This window comes from Mirounga angustirostris, unplaced genomic scaffold, assembly GCF_029215605.1.
Source record: "Mirounga angustirostris isolate CCGP_5_RB_7025 unplaced genomic scaffold, mMirAng1.0.hap1 SCAF_12, whole genome shotgun sequence".
Lineage (NCBI taxonomy): Eukaryota > Metazoa > Chordata > Mammalia > Carnivora > Phocidae > Mirounga > Mirounga angustirostris.
In genome coordinates, this window is record NW_026991720.1 from 11140969 (window position 1) to 11165803 (window position 24835).

The window sequence follows — 24835 nt, forward strand, 5'->3', positions numbered from 1 at the left end:
TTTCCTGGCTTCAAAAAATAAAGAACACTTAATATTTTTTAAAAGAAATAGGGGCGTCAGGGTTGCTCAGTTGATTGGGTGACTAACTCGTGGTTTCAGCTCAGGTCATGATCTCATGGATCATGAGATTGGGCCAGTGTCAGGCTCTGCACTCAGTGGGGAGTCTGCTTGAGATGGTCTCCCTCTGCCCCTTCCCCTGCTTTCCCCCACCTCTCTCAAATAAATAAATAAATAAATAAATCTTTTTTAAAAAAAAAAGAGTAAATATTCTGATAATTTAGATGTCCCAAATCCTAATGTGGTCCCTCAATTTTAGAAGATCTACTTTTCATGGAACTTTGCCCTATTTTTAAAGCTAAAAGATGGACAGTAACCATTTTTAATTCAAACTTCTAAGCAGGAACTTCTTATGTGTTTTTGCTTCAGCAAACCACATAAATTTAAAAGGAAACCCTACTCAAACAACATTCTATCTGTGCTTCACATGGGTCTTTTCTGCAGTACTCTATACAAAGAAGCCTTCACCTGAGCATTCCTCAGGCTGTAGATGAGGGGATTCAGCATTGGGTTAAAGAGACTGAAATAGAGACAGTATTTTCTCCAGCTCTTCAGGTTGATTGGAGTCTGGGACCATATAAACCACCATGGCTATGCCAAAGAAGAGCCCCACCACACAGAGGTGGGAGGAGCAGGTGGAGAAGGCCTTTCTTCGGCCCTCCTTTGACTGGATCTTTAGGATGGCCCAGAGGATGCACATGTAGGAGACTAGCATTAAGCAGAGTAGCCCGACTAAGACAAGCATACAGGCAGCAAGGATAACCACCTGGTTGATCCATGTATCAGCACAGGCCAGCTTGAGGACAGAATTTCACAGAAGAGGTGGTTCACTTCCCTGGGTCCACAGAAGGGCAACCTTAGAACGAGAATTGCATGTACCAGAGACAGAATAAATCCACATGACCAGAAAGTGACAGCCAGAACCAAGCACACTCTCCAGCTCATGATGACAGTGTACTGGAGAGGACGACAGATTGCAACAAACCTATCATAGGACATCGCCACCAAAATCAGGCACTCTGTAGCAGCAAAACCCAAATACAAAAATGTCTGCATTATGCATGGGACAAAGGAGATGGTTCTCTTCTGAGTCACTAAGTTTGCCAACATCTTGGGGACATTATTGGATGCATAGGACATGTCAATGACAGCCAGGTGTGAGAGGAAGAAGTACATGGGGGTGTGCAGTCTCAGGTCCAGACAGATGAGTCCAAAGATCATGCTATTTGCCAACAGACTGCAGATGTAGAACAGGGAGAAGATCCAGAAGAGGAATACTTCCATCTCTGCACCGAGCTGGAGTCCCACCAAGATGAATTCTGTGACCCATGACTGGTTGCTTCCCATTTCTTAATGACAGTTTATCAAGGACTGAAGTGTGAGAAAAGGTAGAGCTGGAGAATTGACAAAAATTAGAGTTACCTATCTCAAAATGAGCTCAGAGAAAGGTTGTATCTTTGGCCCCACTTGCCAGATCCGCTATTCCCAAAATTGATTACCTTCTTGATTTGAATTTTTGATAAGGAATAAGTTTAAACTCACAGAAAAGTGTCAAGAATTATACCAAAAAAACCCATGTTCCTTTACACAGATTCAACAAATTTTAATATTTCTTTCATATTTACCTTATTCTCTTTTTCTCTACATTTATGCTACCTTTTCTGAATGTAAGATGAATTCAGTAATTTTTTAAATACTGAGAATTATTGTATATCCTTTTAGAGCATACTAGGGTTAGAGAATTGTAAATTCTTAATCTAGTATATATTGGGCCAGAAAATGCATCTGGGTCATTCAAAAATATTAGTGTGGTTATAAACTGTGTGCATCACTACCCTCATTGTATAATCCTGGTGGGGTGTTGCCATGGGGTCATAGTCCTCCTCATTTGAACCATTTTATTGTAGGTACCACTAGGTACTACAAAGAGAAAGAAGGCAGCCTACTTGATCTTCTCTAGGCCCCATTGGGAGTCTAATGATAAAACAGCCTGTAAAAAGGGTCTTTTCTATTCTTGTGAATCAGAGTAGATGCATCTGAAGAAGCTCTTCAGGTACCTATTAAATATATGGGCTTGGTCAATATTAACAGTTAAGAGGTAGATCATCACTATGAAGATCTGGATAACCCTCAAGATAAAATCAAAGATAGAAAGGGGGTTATACCAAATGTCGTGTATCTGAACTGAGATTCTCTTTCCCAAATAGGAAGTTTTGTGGGTATGTAATATGTCCTGAACATCTTTATATCCCAAAATAACAGGTAAAGTTCTCGATGAAACAGGCACTCAGGAAATGTTTGTTAGATGGATCGTTGTCATTTTAGTTCAAAAATTGACGTGCTACGTATCTTATATGTCCCAGTTTCATTTGACAAAGACATGGTTTCTCCTTCCCTAGAGAAGTTCACAGAATATGATCACTGGAAAATTAAAGAGAGACAAAATCACAGATTCGTTCACCTCCATGAATATGATTGCATTTGGGAAGCTTCTACATAAATGTGCCTTAAGTTTGTGACATGGATTTTTGCTACAATTAAAGACTATGCCTATGTTATGTAAAGTGGAAGACAGCAACATCAGTATTGCAGAATTCTAGAGGCACAGTGGGATACAATAAGCAATGTCTGAACCACATTTACTCTGTGAACAGAAAGGATAAAAATACTGTGGAAGGCACAGAATCCATCACTGTTCAGTGGGAACATTGGTTTAATAACTTTTTAGCCTAGTTATTTTTGTGTCTGAGTATATTTTTTCATTCTCATTTTCATTACCGTTATTACCATCTTGCTGTTAAAAAATGAACAACACAAAATAAAATTGAAAGTAGGTTAAAACTCTTAAGCAAATACATTACTGGCATAGAGAAGAAAATGTCATGGTAGTGATACCTAAAATTTCATGGCCCCAATGAGGTAAATGAAACAATAGCAGCTCAAATAGGAAAGCTTTGCTCAGTTGGTAGGAGCAGCTCTTTCTGGGCTGTCCTGGACCCCAGAATGTTTCTTGATCAAGGGAGATATATCTATTTCTCCAACCCTTGTCAGGAGCGTTAGCACTCCTTCTGTCCTATTTTGTGATAAGAAAGACATGTACACAAACTCAGTGATTTTTTAAGCCTAATAATCATCATAACAGGGTAATAACCTCGGATAGTGCCAAAAAGAATGACTATATGGCAAACTTACATCTTACAGTGTTTCAGCAAAGACTTACTGTAACTGTTACTAGAACATTCTTTTCCATTGAGACAGGTTGCTCTAGACATTAAGATCTTCATTTAGGCTAGGTGATATTGTACTTTTGTTAATTTGGCCATTTGGGAACCTTGTTCAGAGAAAATGGCTGCATAAGGCTTCTCATTGTCTGAGCCCCCTCACACTACCCTGAGACAACTGTGCTACCACCACTCAGTTACATTAGGAGGAAATGGTGAGAGAGATGCTGGGGGAGTTCAAGGATGCCTGCCCACCACACAGTGGGCAGATGGTCCCTAAGATACAGGAGGGAGACGTCCAGGTGCCTATTGTATCTACCTACAGTGCACAGTGTGAGTCAGGAGGGAAGTTCACCCAGGAATATCATTTTTGTCCACATAGCCTGCCCTTTATCAACTACCTATACTGAAAATCATCTCCCAGCATAAATTAATAATCTCTTCTGCATAAGGACATGCTAGCATTGGGTTTTCTCACAAGGAGCAACTTTAACCTACAATAAACTCCACAGAGTTGAGAAATGTACCTCTAAAATGGATGTAGGGTCCTGTTCCCTTGGTAGCTTTCAGAGGATTAAATCCCAGATACAGGAGTCACTCACTAGACTTCTGAAGGTTCTTCAAAGAACCCCAGGAGCATAGCTTTTATTTTAGAGTCAGATGAATTAAAAACATTCTTGAGTTTCTATTGAGAATTCAAATTCCCAGAATGATCATACAATATTATACCTATTTATCTTCTTCCTAAGATTAGGGAGGGAAATCCCTGAATTTTCTCTCTGGGGGAGAGGTTGGTAGTGTCTGATGGTCCTTGGAGGAAAATCCTGGTGAGGAAACAGGGTGGATATTGGCATCACACTGTTTGTACACAAACTTGCAGCTATCTCAAGGGTTATAAGATAAGACAAATGTCACAAGTTACTGTACCAAAACTCTCAAATTGATTACAGTTTTATGAAGTCATGCTTCTTTACAATCTCCATCAAAGCATCTGAGGGACTGGGATTTTTAGATGCTTGAGAAGTGGATTCCCATGGAACGTGTTATGGCAAACCTGAGAGAGAATAGATCCCCAAGCCAAGATGTATCTCTATCTGCAGCAAGGATTGGTAAATACAAATGAGGAAGGTTTCTACTATTCACAAGCAACAATTATTGAGCACTTCTCTTGTTTCTGAAAATGTGCCAAATGCTCTATACTGACTACATGGTTTAATCTGATCAGCATTACCATTTTATGAATGTGGATACTAAGTTTGAATATACTAAGTTATTTGTTCTTTAAGTGTGGTCCAGGGGCTTGGGGGAATGTCTGAGAATCTCTCGAAGGGGCCATATGATCAAAACTATTTTGATAGTTATATTTAGACTTTTTGCCTTTTTCACCCTCCCTTTCTCATGAGTGCCCCATGGAGTTTTCCAGAGGTAACATGACATGTGATATTGCATTAGACAGAGTACAGCAGAAATATAAAATTCAGCTTTCCTTAAGCCAACATGTAAGATTGTTCAAAATGTAAAACAGGGGTGCCTGGGGGCCTCAGTTGGTTAAGTGTCTGAATCTTGAATACAGCTCAGGTCATAATCTTAGGGTAATGGATCCAGCCCTATGTCAGGCTTTGCACTCAGAGCTGAGTTGGTTTAGGATTCTCTAACTCACTCTCCATCTGCCCTTTTCCTGCTCTAGTTCCATTCCACACCCTCTCCTAAAATAAATAAAAATTTTTTTTAAAGATTTTATTTATTTGTGAGAGAGAGAATGAGAGACAGAGAGCATGAGAGGGAGGAGGGTCAGAGGGAGAAGCAGACTCCCTGCTGAGCAGGGAGCCCGATGTGGGACTCGATCCCGGGACTCCAGGATCATGACCTGAGCCGAAGGCAGTCGCTTAACCAACTGAGCCACCCAGGCGCCCAAATAAATATTTTTTTAAAATGTAAAACATAGCTACTCTCTTTACTCTTTTTTTTTGCTTTATAAAAGATAGTTATTTTTCATAAAAATACATTATATTAATATATAATAGAAATAATTCTCAATGAATTAAGATATTTAATAAATTCTCACTTTTGACTTCTAATATGGTACATATTAACAAATATTACCATATAAATAATATATCTTTAGGTCCTCAGTAATTTTTACGAGTTCAAAGAAGCCCCAAGACCAGAAATGTAGAGTACCATTGCACTAAATGGTAGATTACTAATCTTTTTACTAATTTGAAAACAAATGGATTTTATCTGATACCAAAAGTTTTATAGTTTTCTCTTGTTGCTGCCAGAAGTGAACACAAACTTAGCAGCTTAAAACAACACACAACTGGTATCTATATACCATGGAATATTACTCAGCCATAAAAAAGAATGAAATCTTTCCATTCACAGCAACATGGATAGACCTAGAGGGTATCATGCTAAGTGAAATAAGTCAGATAAATGGTTTCACTCATATGGGGAGTTTAAGTAACAAAACAAGCAAACAAAGGAAAAAAGAGACAAATAAAAAAATAAACTCTTAACTGTTGAGAACAAACTGGTGGTTACCAGAGGGGAGGTCGGTGGGGGGAGGTAGGAAACCCATGAAGGGGATTAAGGGTACACTTATGATGGGCACTGAGTAATGTACAGAATTATTGAATCACTATATTGTATATGTGACACTAACATAACACTATATGTTAATTATATTGGAATTTTTAACAAATTAATATATATATATATACACAGTGTAAAAAAAAAAAAGACCAGACACATTAAAAAAAAAAAAAGCCCACATGTGTTCTCTCCCAGTTTCCATGGATCAGAGTTGTAGGATGGGGCAGCTGGATTCTCTGAACCTGTCTCACAGACTGACATCAAGGACATGGCTGGGTCTGAAGTCCTTATCTGCAGACCTTGCACATGACGCCCTCCATCCTCACACTTCAGATATCCTGACTTCCTCCTCTGCTCCTAGATGAGAACACTCCCTGCTTTCCAAAAGCTCACCTAAATGGGGTATGCCCACCAATGTAACTCCATAGTTTAATATCAGTTGATTTATAAAATATATTCACAGCAGAGCCCAGATTAGCACTTGATTAAAAAAGAGTGGGGCAGGTACCTCAGGGGGTCATCTTGAGAATCCTGCCACCTGCAGTCTTTTCTCTTAACTAGGGAGCAGCCCTTGGATCCCATGTTTTTCCTCAGACACATGCTATCCTGTCACTGCTCTTCATCATCCGCCACATGTGCCTCCAGGACTCCTACCCCTAATTATCAAAGTAATTCTGAATCCCAACTCAGAGGGACACAATTTCTAGTTCTGTGGCTCACTTTAGCTGTTAGGATCAGAATATTTTAAAGTTCCTTTAAATTCCTAACTTACACAAATTTAACCGAGTTAACCCTTTCTTATGGCATGGTCCACACCTGGACCTCAGCCTATGTGCTCTTCCAGCAAAATGACCATATTTTTCTGAGCATCTACATTTAAAGAGCACTTAGGTAGCAGGTACAGCAAGGTTTTACTTAATAGGGTAGATACAGCAAGAGCATGAATATGCCCCATATTGGGAGGAGCCAGTGAAGACTAGGGATAGATTCAAAGAAACAGTGATATCCTAGAAAGCCATGGCATACATTTTCACATTTTTGTATTAATTTGATTACTTGCTCCCCTTGGAGCTATGTTGTTTGTACCTTGTAATAACCTTGAGCAGAGCTATTTAGCATAGAAATGAGCTGATGGTTAGTCAACTCTAGGGCTTCCCCAGACCAGCCATTTTCCTTTGGTATTACAACTTGAGGAGGCTTTAACGTGATCTCCCAATACATTTGGTCCTCAGTATCAGCATTGACATATCATTTATTTCCATAAGGTGGTTGAATTTTATCAATAATACCAATGGTACCCCACAGCAGAGTATGGTCATGGTACAATTTGTTTCATTACGAAACAAATCAGTAAGAATTACAGAAGTATTTGCTGTGACGTTCCAATAGATTTGGCCCTTGTCCATACACCAGATTATTATGATGATAGGTGTCCTTACAATTAGCCATGGTTCACTGATTTCTGAGTTCCAATCATTTGAAGACAAAACCAGTTACCCTACCTCAGTTTAAAGGCTTGTGCTGAAGCTAGTTTTTATTGTGTGTCATATATCAATGAGGACATGGTGTTATTCAGAGCAGTTCCTTTTCCTCCCAGCTGATGACCTTCATACATGTTAAAAACTCATGGGCTTTGTTGCTCCTAAAAGAGGCTCTCAATAGGGCCTGGTGTCTACGTCTCCACCCTGGTGTCTACAGGCCTGGTGTATGGCTGTGGGTGCCTCATGAACCTTGCCTTCCCAGCAGTTGTATTGAAAATCCCCATTAGTGTTTTTACCTTTAGTAACTATAATTTGGTGACAAAAGGATTGGGTTTTGTTTGTTTGTTTGTTTGTTTGTTTTACTTTATTCTCATAATTGAAGGCAGTGTATTTTAGAAATTTGCTTTGAGATCTGAAAAGATTATCTAGTTTATCAGTCAGGGTTTAAAAACTCCATTTCCAAGCAAAAGGTATTTATTTATTTTCATTTTGTTTTGTTTTTAGAGATCAGAGATTCAACATTTCATGACTTTGAAGTTTGCAATTGTAAACTGTTCATTTGAACATTGGTTTATTATAATTCTTTTTTAATACCAAGGGATTGGCAGACCTAAGAGGAAATCCATCCCAGTTGTATGAAGGTCAGAATTGGGCATGTTGATTTTTGAGAAAGGGCAAACAGTAGTACGTACTATTACACAGCACTCTATAGCTCAGGACAGAAGAGAAGGCAGATGGATTTGAAGGAGATTATTGGAAGTAAGGTAACTCGCATTCTGAAGATCACAGAAACTCTCAGCTTTAGAATTCTCCTGGACCATCAGTCTCCATGATGCCCTTTCTGTACATAGCAAAGATTTGCCCATTATACAAACTCCAGCTTTTTCTAATACAACCCTTTATTGGGTATTTTCTGTGGAAATGCCCAGGAAGGCAATGATGTAAACCTTCCCTTAATCCTGTCTTCTGTCTCCTGAGCACCCTGGTGTCTTTCCTACATGGCCCTGCAAGGCGTGCATGCCTCCTTCTCCAGGACCTGTGAGGACAACAAACTTTGTGTTTCCCTGACATTCCCGTGTCTCCTCATGTGGACATACCTGACTCACCATCGCATTTAAAAAATATAAAACACTTCATCTGTGATTTGCATTTCTTGTTTCTTCATAGTGACTTTGATGGTCAGAAGGATTAATTTTGAAAAGGCCTAATATTTATTAATTCTTCAAATTCTGTGTCTTGTGCTTCTTGAATCATCTCTAAGAATCTTTGCATACATACGGTCATGAAGGTATTCATCTATTTTATTTTCTAAAGTCTGTATGGCTTCAGGTTGTATGTTTAGGTCTAAAATATTCTATCTTAATGTGGCATTTATTATAGCATAAGGTGAAAAAATGCCACCTACCATATTTCATGGGGAGCAGAGTGTCCCTCACCATGTTGATTTTCGTTATCCTTCACGTGTGCCTCTGCTTATATAGTGCTCTCCTCAGGGCACCCATGACCTCTGCATTCCTCAGGCTGTAGATCAGTGGGTTCAGCATAGGGTTGAAAAGGCTATAAAATAGGGAAAGAATCTGCTGCTGCTCCTCAGGGTGGTGGGATTTGGGGGCCATGCACATGACAATGGCACTGCCAAAGAAGAGCCCCACCACACAGAGGTGGGAGGAACAGGAGGAGAAGATCTTTCTGCGGCCCTCCCCGGACCGGATCCTCAGGATGGCAAATAGGATGTGTGAGTAGGACACCAGCACGAAGCAGAGGGGCCCCAGTAAGATAAACACACAGGCCACAAAGATGACCACTTGGTTGAGCCAGGTGTCAGCACAGGCCAACTTGAGGACAGACAGGATTTCACAGAAGAAGTGGTTGATTTTATGAGGCCCACAGAAGGGCAGTCTCAGGATGAGAATTAAATGGACCAGAGCCAAGAGGAAGCTAAACACCCAGGAAGTCACAACAAGGACCATGCACATTCTCCAGTTCATGATGACAGTGTAATGTAGGGGATGGCAGATTGCCACAAACCGGTCATAGGACATCATGACCAAAATCAGGCACTCTATGTGAGCAAAAGCCAGATACAAAAAAGTCTGCATGAACAAAGGAGATGGTTCTTTTCAGATTCACAAGATTTTTGCCAGGATCTTGGGGACACTGTTGGAAGCATAGGACATGTCAACAATGGCCAGGTGAGAGAGGAAGTACATGGGGGTGTGCCGTCTAGAGTCTAAGCAGATAAGCCTTAGGATGACTACATTCCTGAGAAGGGTGAGGGTATAGAAGAGGCAGAAAAGTCCAAAGAGAAAGAGCTCCAGTGCTGGATCGACCTGGAATCCCAGCAGGGTGACTTCTGTGATCCATGTCTGGTTGCCTCCCATGTTCCTATGGCAGAGACTGACAAGTCCACATTCACAACAGGAAGGTCAGAGCTCTAGGGTAATCAAGACTCAAAATAGCACTAAATGTTACAGAATGAACATTTAGAAATATATTACTCTGGATCAATTTTCTGTCATTTATTTTTAGATATCTCTAAAAAACTCAGTGTGCTAATATAAATCAGAAAAAATTCCCCTTCTATCAATGGAATGATAGGCTATATCTGTATATAATTTACTACAAATAAAATATATTACAAGATAATATTATACATTATTATATACAGTACCTAATAGCATACACACACATACACGCACACATATGTTGTTTTGGAGAATTAAAGTGCTCTAGCTTCCTTTCAAGGGTTTGAGTCTTGATTATTAAGGTAGTTAGAAGAGAGATGCCCTGACAGAATGTATGGAACAGGACGTAGTTTTGTTTCCTAAGCTTGTTTGTCTTCTTGGTCCAAGATAGGAGGCGATTAGGGCCCTCTGTTCTTTATAGGTTGTTTACTTAACAACTTCCCTTCTCAGATGCTTTTCTACTTATTTGTTTCAGATTTGAAGTGCCTTCTAAATGAAGTCTCATTTTATAGTGTCTTTATAACTTTGTAAGCCCCTCATTTTCAGCTATAATCCTCTGTACAAGCTTCTTCTAGTACCTCTTTTCCATTTCCAGTGTTTGCGGTTTTATTCTGAGAGTTTTATCACAGCACCAGATACTGAAATTTAGGCATAAGTAAAAGAATTCTTTGGCCCCATGCAATGAACACGTGTATATATCCTAAATTCAGGTAAACAGAAGGACAGTTCTGCAACTTTCTCAACTATGAATCTCAAAAGGGAAAATGAATTAACATTAACAGCTATATTGTAATTGTATTTTCTTTGGGTGTTTTCTTTTTCCTTTTATAACGTAATACACAGAAAAATCTCAGAGTTTATCTTATTTTCTGGTGAAAGAATTGTCATCATGGTATCTTCCCAGCTTTGGTAACTCCTATGGCCATCAACTCCCCTCAGACCTTCTTCACCTGCTACCATGCTGACTGCCCCCTGCTGTTCTAATGGGTTCTGAGCAGGTCACAGGGAGTGGGAACAGGTGGGGCATTGGTTGGTTATTTCTTTCTAGGAAGCTCTTCCTGGGAGGTGGCTGGGTCTATCCAGGGGGAAAAACGGTCATGGAACAGCCAGATGGTGACATTATGCCTCGAAACCATGTAAACTGGTGCTTGCTGTCCCTTTACACTCTCTTCACATTGTTCCCAGAAACAACCTGAGAACTTTTTTTTTTTTTTTTTTTTTTTTTTTAAGATTTTTATTTATTTATTCATGAGAGACAGAGAGAGAGAGGCAGAGGGAGAAGCAGGCTCCCAAGGAGCAGAGAGCCTGATGCGGGACTCGATCCCGGGACCCTGGGATCATGACCTGAGCCGAAGGCAGACGCTTAACCATCTGAGCCACCCAGGCGCCCCAACCTGAGAACTTTTTACTTTCAAATTAGGCTGTAGTTTCAAATCCAACAGAATATTTTACAAATAATTTCATTTTTTTTCTTTGTAAAAACTTGAATCCTCAAAGTCATATTTTAAAATCAGGATTATATTATAGAGACTATTTTTAACTAACATTTCCCTTAATATAATGAACATTTTTCTTGTATTAAAAGTAATATTTTACAGGTATTATTTAAAACTAATGCAATATTCTATTATATTACAATTTATTTAATTTCTTATTGTTGAAAAAATTGGGGTTCTTATTTCTCTTATTAGCATCAAGATAAATATTCTTTCAAACTGAAGTTTTGTCTATGTTCATGATTATTTAGGATATATTCTAAAAGTCAAATTGCAGGTGCTAAAATATATAGACATTTCAAAGCTTGTGATACCTATGGCCAGCTTCCTGCACGAAAAATGTACCAATGTCCCCCTCTTATGAACTTTGAAAATGGAGTATGTGAGTAGTTTTTTACAATTTAAATTTCTTAACCAACTGAGCCACCCAGGCGCCCCTACAATTTAAATTTCTATTTCAATAATTCTTTAACACATATTCCTTGAGTGCATCATCTGTTCCAGCCTTTCTTTTAAACTCTGGAAGAACAGCATAGGGAAAGTAGATGCATTCTGAAGGGGATACAGATAGTGAAGAAGCTGGGTGGTGTACTTGTCATCTACTCTTCATGTTTCCATTTAGGGGAGAAATCTCTCTCCCCCTGGATGGAAACACGGGAGGATACCTGCCGCTCTCCTGCTCTCTTATTTATAGGATTTGTAGAACAGGAAACAGGAAATGAGGATGCCCCTTCTCTGCTCTCTTTTTTGGTCATATGCATTTCTATTCTTTCAGGCTAAAGCCTACAGGAGCATGTACTGTCCCATTTAGGGAGTGGAGGTGGGCTAATTGTTGTGATTTTAATTTGGAGAGACATTTTGTTAAAGCTGTAGATCATATTTTCCAATAAACCTCACTAAGAAAGCATATATTTTTAATTTCTACCTGATTCCTGGGTCTGTTTCTCTATTTCTTCAGACCAGGAGCAAGGAGACGTCATGGTTGATTACCATCCCTAAAACAACAGGAGCAAAGTCGTAAAATATTTGTTCATAGTGGAAAGTATAATGATGAAAATGAACAGGGTAATATGATTGAAAGTCACTTGGTGTGAAGGGAGGTCATTTAGATGGGATTGTCAGGAAAAATCTTTCTAACAAGGAGACACATGGGTAGAGTCCAAATGATGAAGGGGAGTCCACCCTAACTATTGCCAAAGTAGACTGTTCCTTGCTCAGGGAACAGTAAAGACAAAATCCCTGGGCAGGAAGGACTTAGTGAGGTCTGGGAAAGGAAAAGGTCCAATGTACCAGAACTATAGTGACTAAGAGGTTGTAAATATTCATTATAACCCTGCTTATATTTTAAAAATTTTGGAACTGATATAAAGGTTATAAATTGGAGATGGATTAAGATATTTGGCTACTTTTATAACACAGAATGCAATGCAACCATTAAAAAGGTTAATATAAATCTTTATATAGTGAAATGAAAAATTTTTCCACATGAAGTAAAATAATGTGCATATAATATGATCCAACTTATATTTTAATATAAAAATATTTATACACGTCTTTTGTGCCTACATACATATATGTATAAAAATTCTTTGTTTTAACCATGAAACTGTTTATATTGATTATCTGTTGATATTAACTATTATATTGATTATATGATTTGTTTTTTATATAAATTGTTTGCTTATTTGCTCATTTCCTTAATAAACTTTATGCATTACCATGGGTAAAAAAAAACAAAATATTTTCATTTTGGAAAAATCTACAATGTAATATACAACTAAAGGTGCACATTATTCCTACTCATCTTCAGAGTAATCCTCACCAAATTTTAAGAGGAATCTCAAATCAAAGCAGATTTTCTTACAGCTTCATATGGGAGAAATCAATCACTACATTATGAAAAATAGTTAACCTTTGACAGGAAAGGGGAAATTGAAAATCTCAATCTCATTTTTCTTTATACAGATTTTTTCCCCCTGAATTGTCCTAATAGAGAAAAAGATCAAGATCTTCTACTGACTAAAAGTAGAAATAGATCATAAATTAGGTTGAAAATTATTGCAACACTCACCAAAATGTGAACAAGACACAGGCAGAGCTGTGATGTTGCAGAGGTCAAAGAAAGTGGCCTTTGTCATTCAGAGAAGCCCATTGAGATGCCCTTTTAATTTCCTCATCTGCAATGTAGCTTTTAGGGGTTTGTAGTTAAAAACCAAAACACTGAAAACAATAAAAACAATAAAACTGTAAGCAGAATCAGAAGTGACAGAGAATTTACCTGTCAGCTAGGAATCTTCCCATCAGTACCTTAGAAAAAGTCACATAGGACCAGCCTGTTTACCAGTGGGAACTTTTTATCCCAAGCCAGTTCATGAAGGCCTCCTCTTTCCCTGGATACTGCTCAAATGTTGCATACTAATGTTTGCCTCTGTGAATTCCCTTTGTTTATAATCATGTGGTTGACCAACATGCTTACTAGCAGACACATTTGTGCAGAGTGCAATGAAGTTGCAAATTTGAGAGGCATTTGCTCTCATGTGAACTTACGTGTCTATGTCTCTGTGAATTTGGTGTTTCTCTTAAAAGGAAGTGGTTGTCTTAAGCCAACTTCCTACGTTCTGCGTGGACATTCACTGGAGGTCCCAAGAAATAGCAGCAAATTATGATCAGTAAAATATCTACAAAGTCACTCAAATATTACTGATTTTATATGGGCTGATCTACTTTTGACTTACTGACTTATTTTTAAATTCATGCAAGCAGAGCACAGTTAAAGGATGTAGACTGAACTACCAATTAGCAGATATGAAATAGGAAACTGTCCAACTGTCTGGACAATACAAATTCTGTCTGAACAGAATATGGCATTTTGTGGGCAGACTGAATATTGTGCTAATGGGTCCCAGGAAATCAAGCCGAATAGGAGGGCTCAGAGAGCTCTTAATGCCCTAGTCCTCTGGGAATATGGACATTTTGTAAATTTTTAAGGCTCTCCTGAAATAAACACATTCTTTCACCATGGAAAGCAAGGCACAAGTAATGACAGAAAAGGAGATCATGCTTTCAGAGAAAGTCTTGTATGCATGTCTTTAGAGCTAATAAAGACACAGGAAGCCGAAAGACTAAATTTTGTTCCAAAGATCACCTTTGGATGAGTCCTAGGACACCTCCTGGAGGTGAATGTGATACGAGCTTGAGGAGGACGGGCAGGCAGGCTGAGCACAGAGCCCGTGGCCAGGGAAGCCTGTCTGGGCCTGAGATGCGATGCTGAGAGTGGATCCAAGGGCAAGCCCAGGGGGCTGATCTGTGATGTGTCCCTGTGTTACTCCTGCACCCAGGCCAGTGACCTAGGACAGCAGACACTTGGATCCTTCAGCTATCAGGCTGGGCATTAGCTTCCCTTTCCCAAATGATTAGAATTGTTTAACTCATCAAAGTTCATACTTAAAACAAGCTGGAATGATAGAGTTTTATGTGTAATTCTTTTTCCTAAGATATTTTGAGAGAAACCAGTAACTAACCTCCAAAATGGCAGGAATGAAGGAGGCAAATGGAATTCTTAGTGAAACAACTCGTTTCGTCAAATGTGAGCTACTAACAGACTATAGGTCCTACTGGATGCCAATCTCACCTTTGTACGGTTTTTTTTTTTTTTAAAGATTTTATTTATTTATTTGAGAGAGAGACAGTGAGCACGAGAGGGGGGAGCGGGAGAGGGAGAAGCAGACTCCCCGCCAAGCAGGGAGCCCGATGCGGGACTCGATCTCAGGACCCCAGGATCATGACCTGAGCCGAAGGCAGTCGCTTAACCAACTGAGCCACCCAGGCGCCACACCTTTGTACAGTTTTGTAGGAAGGTCACAAGGAGACCACTCTACAGCATACACTGATTGTCGATCAGCTCATTTGTTGAGAACAAAGAAAGTAGAAAAATACAAGGTGAAAGCATTATTTCCTTTTAAATATTGGCATGATTTTGCATTTTGAATTTCACAGTTCAAGAAGCCAGATTTGTTTTTTTTCCTCTGAGAAAAAGCCTGGGGCAGATAACAAAAAAGAGAGAGAGAGATCTCAAATTACTTGTGTCCGCTCCAGCTACATATTAAAGAAAAGTCTCCAGTGTGCAGAATAAGGGACATTTCATGGATACATTTCTCTGTTCTTCCATAGCATGAAAATTCACAAGGACTGAAAACAGCAAGATCCCTGAACCAGGATGAAAATAGCATGGTTAACAGTGTTAACAGTGCTGGTCAGAGCATCGTTCCAATCTCCATTCTGCAAGGTGAATGGTAGGACCTGGAGCCACTTACTCTAGTCACCGCCTCATTGTTTTCATCCATAAAATAGTGACAACAGGTGTCTAAAAGGACTGATGTGAAGAATAATGACCACCAAACTGGCATATATTTGGAGTTATATAAATGTTAATTGTTATTAACAGTATTAATAAGACCACAAATTTCAAGAAAGAGTCCAAATCATCAGGATTAGAGATCTAACAAAACCATGGTATTATAAACCTTTTCACATTTATTTTGTCTTTTCTTTTGGTTATTTTTTGACTTTAAATAGAAAACACACCAAATAAATAAATAAATAATAAATAAATAATTTAATAATAAACAAATAAACACACCATTTTACTTTCATTTCTGTTAATGTTTTTATATGCTGATTTTTAAAAATTAATTTTCAAAAGGATTTTAAGGAAGTGGAAAAGTCCTTTAAAGGAAACTCACTCCTGGGTTGAAGAGGAAAACACAGGTTTTAAAACTCAAAAATCTCTTGGCAGGAAAGAAGGCTGTACTTTGGATATTTAGCACTGACCTACACTGAGAGGTTCTATTGATCACTCTGAGTGAGAGCCCTGGGCCATCAAAGATGGTGTTCTGGGGCAACACACATTTGTCCAATTTCCACACTTACTCAGAAATTACTTATCATCTCCAATACTTACTTCAAGACTCAGCTTGATCTTAATGAGTAGCAGAGTGCAACAAACAAACATGGATTCTGAGCCCAACTGCCTGGGTTCAAATCCTGACTTTGCCGCATAGTAGTTTTGTGACCTCTCTGAGCTTCTCCGGTCCTCAGCTCCATCAGCTACAAAATGGGATGAACAATAAACCTCATGAGTTAACTCACATAAGACACTTAATAAGTTCCTAACAATATATTAGGGATTTGAAAACCATCACACAGAGTAACTTCTGGATTAGATAATCATAAGGAAACATGTTAAGAATCGCAATACTTCTCTGCTAAAACAAGGAACAAAAAGAGAAATCTGTACACCAACAGACCTGGGTTTCCCCTGTAAGAGAATGCCATCTCTCTCCCAGGCAAGAGACAAGTGGGTCCTGTTGGGGCAGACAATATTTCTGAGATCTGCTGGGGCAGGCATTTAACAGGGCAGGGAAGGAAGATAGGTCTTAGGGCAAGTAACCACTTACCTCCGACTTCAGAATTTTTTATTTGTAAGAAGAGGCATGTGGGCCACGTGACCCCCTAAATTTCTTTGTAAGCCTTTCGTCAATCAGATCATATCCTACTGGATGGTTAGCTGATGCCTCTTCTCTGACACGGTCATGACAAAGCCAAGAGCTGCCACATGAGGATGATGAGAATATGGACTGAGGGTCTTAGAGGGTCAGAGGCATCATGGCTACACCATGGGAATTAGTAGCGGTACCTAGAGGTCCCCATCAGGGCCCTAGTTATGAAGATAGGCTTAGGGCCACACGTGAAAGACATTTAGTCACTAATACCCAGAGCCAGTGGTTTCATTCCCAGCCCCCTTTCCCATTTCTCACCTGCAAACCCCTTCCTACGGCTAATGAACCACGTTTACTTACAGTGGTATAATCTGTGTTCTTTTCTTCAAATGTGGCCTCGGGTTTAGAAGAAATCTCACAGGGAAGGACCAGGAATGAGTCCCTTGTCTAACGAGACCTCATCAGGAGGTGAAGCCCGCATTCACAGTTCTCATGGCAGAACCTGATGATGGATTCGCTTCTGCAAGCTAGGGCTTTGTTCTGTCATCATTTGAACCCAGCTCCATCCCCACAGACACAAATAATGATTCAGGGGACAGAACCCTGTGGCATTACATCCACTCACATTCTCCTCAGAGAGATTTAGAGTTTGCTACTTTCCTATCAGCAGGTGAACCAATAAATGTGTTTCCCACGTGTATTCATTTTGATCTTTCAGTGTCCCAAGGAAATTTTAGTGTGCATTTGTTTGGGATTTATGTTTGCTTGGGATTGGGTGAGACCAGGATGTCTCTAAACTATGCAAGACCCTGGCACAGAAAATAAAAAATTCAAGGTCATGTCATAAATTAATTTCTCTCCATATATATTTTACCAGGCTTAAAACTGCTCCACTCTGGGGGCGCCTGGGTGGCTCAGCTGGTTAAACGGCTGCCTTCAGCTCAGGTCATGATCCTGGAGTCCCGGGATGGAGCCCCGCATCGGGCTCCCTGCTCGGCAGGGAGTCTGCTTCTCCCTCTGACCCTCCTCCCTCTCATGCTCTCTGTCTCTCATTCTCTCTCTCTCAAGTAAATAAATAAATAAATCTTAAAAAAACAAACAAACAAAAAAACTGCTCCACTCTGTAATTCTTCCTGTTTATAGAAGAGAGACTGTGATTTCTTGATGTCTCATGGTAGGGGCGCCATGGACCCTCTTAATACACAATCCAGAGAAACAGGTTTCTCCCAATGGAGAAATATCGTTGCCAGGAAATCACTGCACATTTCTCACTTACTAGTATTCTTGACTTGGCAGTTTAGATATAATTCTCCCTTAATTTTCTTTAGTTTGGTCTCCATTTCAAACTTCTCAAGATTTCTGGATCACATTTTTATTTCTTCATTCTGGGTTAAGGCCTACAGTTAAAATGAATCTCAATAAAATATTTGAAAAGGAAAAAAAGGGTGGAGGGTGCCTGGGTGGCTCAGTCAGTTAAGCGTCTGCCTTTGGTTCAGGTCATGATCCTGGGGTCCTGGGATTGAGCCCCGCATCAGGCTCCCTGCTCAGCGGGGAGTCTGCTTCTCTCTGTTCCTCTGCTCCTCCCTCCCACCGCCCCACTGGTGCTCTCTCTCTCCCAAATAAATAAATAAAATCTTAAAAAAAATGAATCTCTCTCCCTGCCACCTCATGTGCTAAATGATGTTTGATGATTGTAAAGTCCTTCCACTTCTAACTTCCAGAGTGTCCATGTAGAGTCTTATTTCTTAAACTCTGGTAGAAAAGTCACTTCAAAATAAAAGTAGTATATTTAATCTATTGGAAAGCAGAAAAAATATATTTAAGGGGGAGGATATTGGTGTTATTTCTTTTCATAAAATAATCTGTGTTGGAAAGAGCATACCTTCTCATTCTTCAAGACACTCCACTTTAATCAAGTACTACTCCTCCATAGCTCCCACTCTTGAAATGCTTTTCCTTGTTCCAAGTCAGTTTTGTCCTTGTAGTACCCATTTGACTTCAAATATAATAACAATCCTTCAAAGCACTCAGGGTGCTCTCTTCAGCTATCCAAACCCAAATTGGTCTCCCTTCTCCGGAAGACTAAAAGCACTTATGATAACATCTTTCAAAGTTGTACTTAAATAATTTTATAATTTTCTTATTTTTTTATTGTTTGTATTTTACAAGGAAAACAAGATTATTACAGAAAAATAAATTTCACTCACCAATACCCAGATAGAACCAAGGATAATATGTTGGTGTATGCTCATTCAAATATGCATATTTAGCAGTGCCTGGGTGGCTCAGTCGGTTAAATGTCCATCTTACTCTTGACTTCAGCTCAGGTAATGATCTCAGGGTTGTGAGATTGAGCCCTACGTCGAGCTTCATGTGGGGTGTGAAGCTTGCTTAAGGTTCTCTCTCCCCCTCTCTCTTAAAAAAATATGTATATTTACCACTTTTATTTCTTTTGGTTGAATGATGATATTTAACACAGCATATTGTGGATACAAAGAGATGTCACGGTTTATCTCTAATTTTTTGTCTCTAATCTTTGAAGTGGAGAAAGCAAAAGCATTTCTTATGAAGAGTCTTAGACTTATTATCAATATTCATAGTGATTAATATTTTAGTAAGAATAAATGTTACAAAGCATACTTGGCTCTATCATTAGTGATGGACCTTTATTAAAGAATGTCAATTTAGAGAGAGGTGTTTACAGATCACAAATACAATACCTACAGCTGCACCTAAATATCATTTTAATATTTTGCCATCTCTGAGACAGAAAATCCTCCTTCAGAAAGCTTGAGTCTTGTCTTTCTTTCTTTCTGTCCACATAGCACATAGAATTTCAACATGGTATTTGAAGAAGATAAAATAGTATAAGTGATGAGAAATGAGAAGTGGTTATGATTATTTTCACCACTTCTGTCATGATAAACCTTTCTAAGTGTATGAGCAACTGAAGGAGGTGCTCCATAAAAACAAGGAGAGTTAAACCAAGAAAGAGAAAGACGAGATTAATGAACTAAGAAATATAACACAGGGTAAAGGCAGATGAAATTGCCAGGAAGCAACCAGCCCAGATAGAAGGAGAATGGAAATCTCCTGAAGGATGGATATATTATTTGAGGTGGCTGATGGGGAGTAAGAGATTGTGAAAACCCTAGGAAGAGGGAGTAAGAGTCCAAGTGGAGGGAAAAACAAGGTAATTTGTTAACATCACCTTTATCACTTGTACCTAGAAGCCTTTAGTTGCCATATACTTCCTGCTTAGAAATTGGGTGAGGGAAAATATTGGCCTAATAAAGAGTTTTCTATACAAACTTTTTTTTTTTTTTAAGATTTTATTATTTATTTATTTGCCAGAGACAGAGAGAGAGCACAAGCAGGGGGAGCAGCAGAGAGAGAAACAGGCTCCCCGCTGAGCAGGGAGCCCGATGCGGGGCTCGATCTCAGGACCCTGGGATCATGACCCGAGCTGAAGGCAGACGCTTAACGACTGAGCCACCCAGGCGCCCCTATACAAACTTTTGCCACGGCTGATGTGCTGTGGATGAATGGGCTTCAAGTGTGGTGGTGTTTCTCTTTCTTCCACCCGTAGACTTTTCCAGAAATTGCGTCTCCATGGTTAGGCTGATCAATGGGACAACAACATTGCATTGTACCCTGCTCAGGATCAGAGAGTGGGTGCTTACCACCACTATCTTCCCTAATCAGATGTTTATTATAGACCAATAATGGTCAGACACTAAGGGATACAACTGATAGAGACAAATCTGCATTTCCTTTGCTCAGATCCTAGTGGTAAACAGGAGGGCTGCACTCATGTTACCTTCTTTCTTAAAAGTCTTCATGCTTCTTTACCAGCCTCTCTCCACCCACTTTTAGAGGAAAAAAAAATGGAATTATTTTTGTTGTAAAAAGGAAATGAGGTCCATGTGTGAAAAATAAAGCAATCTTGAAAAGTACAAAGAAAAAATCTAAAATTATTCTATATCAAAGCACTCTGAAGTAACTACTATAGCTCAGTATCCCAGAGATTTCTTCAAGTAAGTCGGATTCAGGGCTAATAAAATGTAATCACATGATATTTTAGGAAAGTATTTTGACTTTTTATTTTGTGTAAAAAAATATTTTCCCCAAATGAAAATAAGCAATTCAGAAAAATACATTATCCACACATTTGGTTAGTGGACTCCCACATATCTCTGTATGCTTAGAGAAATATAAGGAGGGAAGGATAAACAGATAACATTTTAATGAAAATTGATTCATACTTCTCATGCTATTTTTAAGTATATATATTTTTTAATCTAGCAGAAGGAAAAGTACCTACTATGTAACCAAATTATTCTAATTCAGAATTTTTTAATCTTATAAGATTCTTAATACAATCTCTTTGATATAACAATAATTTTTCATTATATTTAGAGGTTGTAGCCTCTAATTTAGGTTTTAAACATTATGCCTTATTGTGAGAAAGTATCAGTTGGATTCCTAAAGCTAAAGGATGAGAAAATTAGCACACTTAATTTCCTACTTAAGATTCAAGAAGTTTTGCTTCACAACTTGAACCACTTAGCAGATACTGTTGCTTTTCTGCCCTATGGCCATTACCCCTTCCTTGCTGAGCTAGTACTGATATTCTTGAGGTATTAAATAGTAAACTTATCAGAGAAAGTGGCTCTCACTCTGAGCCATAGGGGATTAAACCATAATGGATCTAAGTCAAACTCTCAATTTCATCTTCTTTGTCAGAGACTGTTTAGAGATGACCATTTGACCCAGTTTTTGCCAGTGGAATACCAGGAAAAATCTGCTGAGGGGGAGTAATTCCAGAAAAGATCTTCCTTCTTGATAAAGAGGGAAAGACAGACAAAAAAAGTTTCTCTTTGCTTCTTAATCAGTTTTAAATATTGATATGTCAGAAAATTCTACCACCAAAACATCTGAAAATGACTCATCTACCGTATGTCCAGGAAAGAAAAAATCTTCATTCTGGCTTTATTCCTAAAGTCTATTTATTCTGTAAAGTGATTTGGGTACAAAGATAAGCTGGAGTGATATGGTAGAAAATCACCTAGTCCAGACAGGTGAGACTCTGAAATATGCTGGTCTCTGCAAAGCCTCTCCTTTCCCCACCGAACTGCCATGCCACATCCCTAATACAGCAAGTGTCATTTTATAAAGTCATGAATCTGCTTCTATGCTTTGTATTCTGTTCAGTTTATTTATTGGTCAATGCCTGGATGAATGACACACTGTTTTACTTACTGGCACTTTATATTACACTTTATTATCTGGAGAATTAAATACTCCCCACCTTGTCTTTTATCTTTTTTTTTTTTTTTAAAGATTTTATTTATTTATTTGAGACAGAGAGAATGAGAGAGAGCACATGAGAGGGGGAAGAGTCAGAGGGAGAAGCAGACTCCCCGCCGAGCAGGGAGCCCGATGCGGGACTCGATCCAGGGACTCCAGGATCATGACCTGAGCTGAAGGCAGTCGCTTAACCGACTGAGCCACCCAGGCGCCCCGTCCTTTATCTTTTTTAATAGTGTTTGGCCCTTTGCATTTTAGATTCAGCTTGTGAAGTTCTGCACATACCCACACAACTGGAATATTGTGGGATATTGATTAGGATTACATGAAATATATTAATCAGTTTGAGGAGATCGAATCTTTGTAATATTATGTTTCCTAGTCCAAGAAGTCAGCATATCACATGTTGTATTATCTGTGTATTTAGTTGTCATAGGGACTCAATAAATTTTTCTAATTGTATCTTTATAGTTTTTGTATATGGTTTGTTAAATTTATTCCTAAGCATTTTAAAAGTAAGTCCTGTAGTCTATACCAGCATTTTGTAAAATTTCATTTTAATTATTTGTTATATAAAAATGTATAATTGATGTTCATATTGATTTTGTATCAAGCTACTTTGCTAAACTTTCTTATAATTTGGATTTCCTACATATGTAATCATGTTATTTTGTTTATAATCACAATTCGTTTATTCCTTCTCAAATGTGTGTGTGTGTGCACAAATCTGTATGTTTCTTCTTATTCTCTAACTGTACTCTTCAGGGTCTCTAGCAAAAAGGTCAAAACAAGGAAAACAAGTGGTGAGAGTCTACATCTTTGTCTTACTTTTTAGCTTACGGGGAAAGGTGCTGGCATTTCACCAGTAAGTATTATATCTATTATATGTGTTCTTTTGTTTTTTTTTGGTAGATTGTATACTAGGTTGTAAAGAGTTTTATCATGAATTGATGTTGAATTTTGTCAAATACTCTCTTGGATCTACTGATATATATCCTTTAATTTGTTAATGTGGCCAATTATTTTCATTGTTTGTTTTAATGTTAAATAATTCTTGCATTTGGAGGATAAAACTTTATCAAAATGTAATATTATTTTGTGGACTTATTTTACTAATATTTTCTTTAAGATATTTGCATCTCTGTTCATGAATAGGATTAGACTGTGATTTTCTGTTTCATAATGTTTATCTCAGGTTTTGTATCAATGGCTTAAAGTGTAAGAGTATTTATATTCTCATTTTATAAGAAATCCAAAGATAAAGAGTACTGGGTTTGTTAAATTAAGGGACTCAAAAAGGCATTCAAGGACCCAGAACCATGTGTTAAAGCTCACAGTCTTGGAATACTCCAAACCATCCCTCACACTGATGACTTCTTCCTCAGAAATCTCCTCAGGGCACCCTTCACCTCTGCATTCCTCAGGCTGTAGATCAGTGGGTTTAGCATAGGGTTGAAAAGACTATAAAACAATGGTAGAATCTTTCTTTGTTCCTGAGAATGGCTGGATTTAGGGGCCATATACATAACAATGGCGCTGCCAATGAAGAGCCCCACCACGCAGAGGTGGAGAAGGCCTTCCTGTGGGCCCTCCCCAGACTGGATCCTCAGGAGGGCAAACAGGATGCGCATATAGAACACCAGCACCAAGCAGAGGGGCCCTACTGAAACAAACACAGAGCCCGCAAAGAGAACAATTTGGCTGAATCTAGTGTCAGCACAGGCCAATTTGAATACTGACATGATTTGACAGAAAAAGTGGTTGATTTTTTGTGGCCCACAAAAGGGCAACCTCAGAATGAGAGTAATATGGATCAGAGCTAAGAGGAAGCTGAATATCCAGCAAGTGGCAGCCATGATAGTGCATATCCTCCAGCTCATGATGACAGTGTAATGTAGGGGATGGCAGATAGCCACATACCGATCATAGGACATTACTACCAAACTCATACACTCTGTGACAGCAAATGTCAAATACAAAAATGTCTGAAGTAAGCATGGAACAAAGGAGATGGTTTTCATCTGCATTATAAGATTTGCCAGCATCTTGGGGACAATGCTTGAGGCATAGGCCATGTCAACAATGGCCAGGTTTGAGAGGAAGAAGTACATGGGGGTGTGCAGTCTGGAGTCCAGCCAGATGAGCCCCAGGATGAGCCCATTTCCCATCAGGGTGAGGCTACAGAATAGCAAGAAGAACCCAAAGAGGAAAACTTCAAGTTTGGGGTCAACCTGGAATCCCAGCAGGATGACTTCTGTGATCTATGTCTGATTGCTTCCCATGTTCTTTTCACAGGTGGGTACATTGCTGCACTTAGCACAGGAATTTTGGAGCTGAGTGGTAGAAAAGGAAAAAGGAATGATACATTCATACAGAGTAAGAATTTATGCAGAGGCCACAAGTCAGTAATTCATGGATCCAATCTAGTCCAAAGTCTGTGATGTTGATCTGTACATTTGGCTTTTAGAGATACCTAATAAATTTAGTTATTGACCAATATTAACAATTAGTAGACTTCACATAAAAATTGGGGTCTCTGGCTACATTTCAAAAATAGAAGAAATGTCATTTCTTGAAATTCATTGTAAACAATAATCAGCTGAAGATAATAAGGAAATAGAGTCAGATTCTCTTTCACTTACCTCTGCTTCCACTAATTTCTATTTTCTCCCAGAAATATTATTAACAATAATAATTGACACTAACAATTTT

General features: G+C 38.8%; 3 protein-coding genes and 1 long non-coding RNA gene across 4 annotated transcripts; all 4 read right to left on the bottom strand.

Moving 5' to 3' along the window:
• Positions 1-480: 480 nt before the first annotated feature.
• LOC123835890 (olfactory receptor 2A2-like) lies at positions 481-1404 on the bottom strand. The gene is given in 3 exon segments (XM_045865077.1): positions 481-580; positions 582-864; positions 867-1404. Coding segments are annotated over 3 exon segments (921 nt in total).
• Positions 1405-8811: 7407 nt separating this feature from the next.
• On the bottom strand, positions 8812-9779 carry LOC123835891 (olfactory receptor 2A14-like). The gene is given in 1 exon segment (XM_045865078.1): positions 8812-9779. A coding segment is annotated over 1 exon segment (924 nt). The 5' UTR covers positions 9736-9779.
• A 2402-nt stretch (positions 9780-12181) lies between these two features.
• On the bottom strand, positions 12182-16396 carry LOC123835892 (uncharacterized). The gene is made up of 3 exons (XR_006788838.3): positions 16276-16396; positions 13387-13535; positions 12182-12310 (listed from the first exon to the last, which is right to left on the bottom strand). It is a non-coding gene; the product is annotated as an uncharacterized LOC123835892 (long non-coding RNA).
• Positions 16397-23484: 7088 nt separating this feature from the next.
• Positions 23485-24405, bottom strand: LOC123835893 (olfactory receptor 2A12-like). Its single transcript, XM_045865079.2, is given in 1 exon segment — positions 23485-24405. A coding segment is annotated over 1 exon segment (921 nt).
• Positions 24406-24835: the final 430 nt, after the last annotated feature.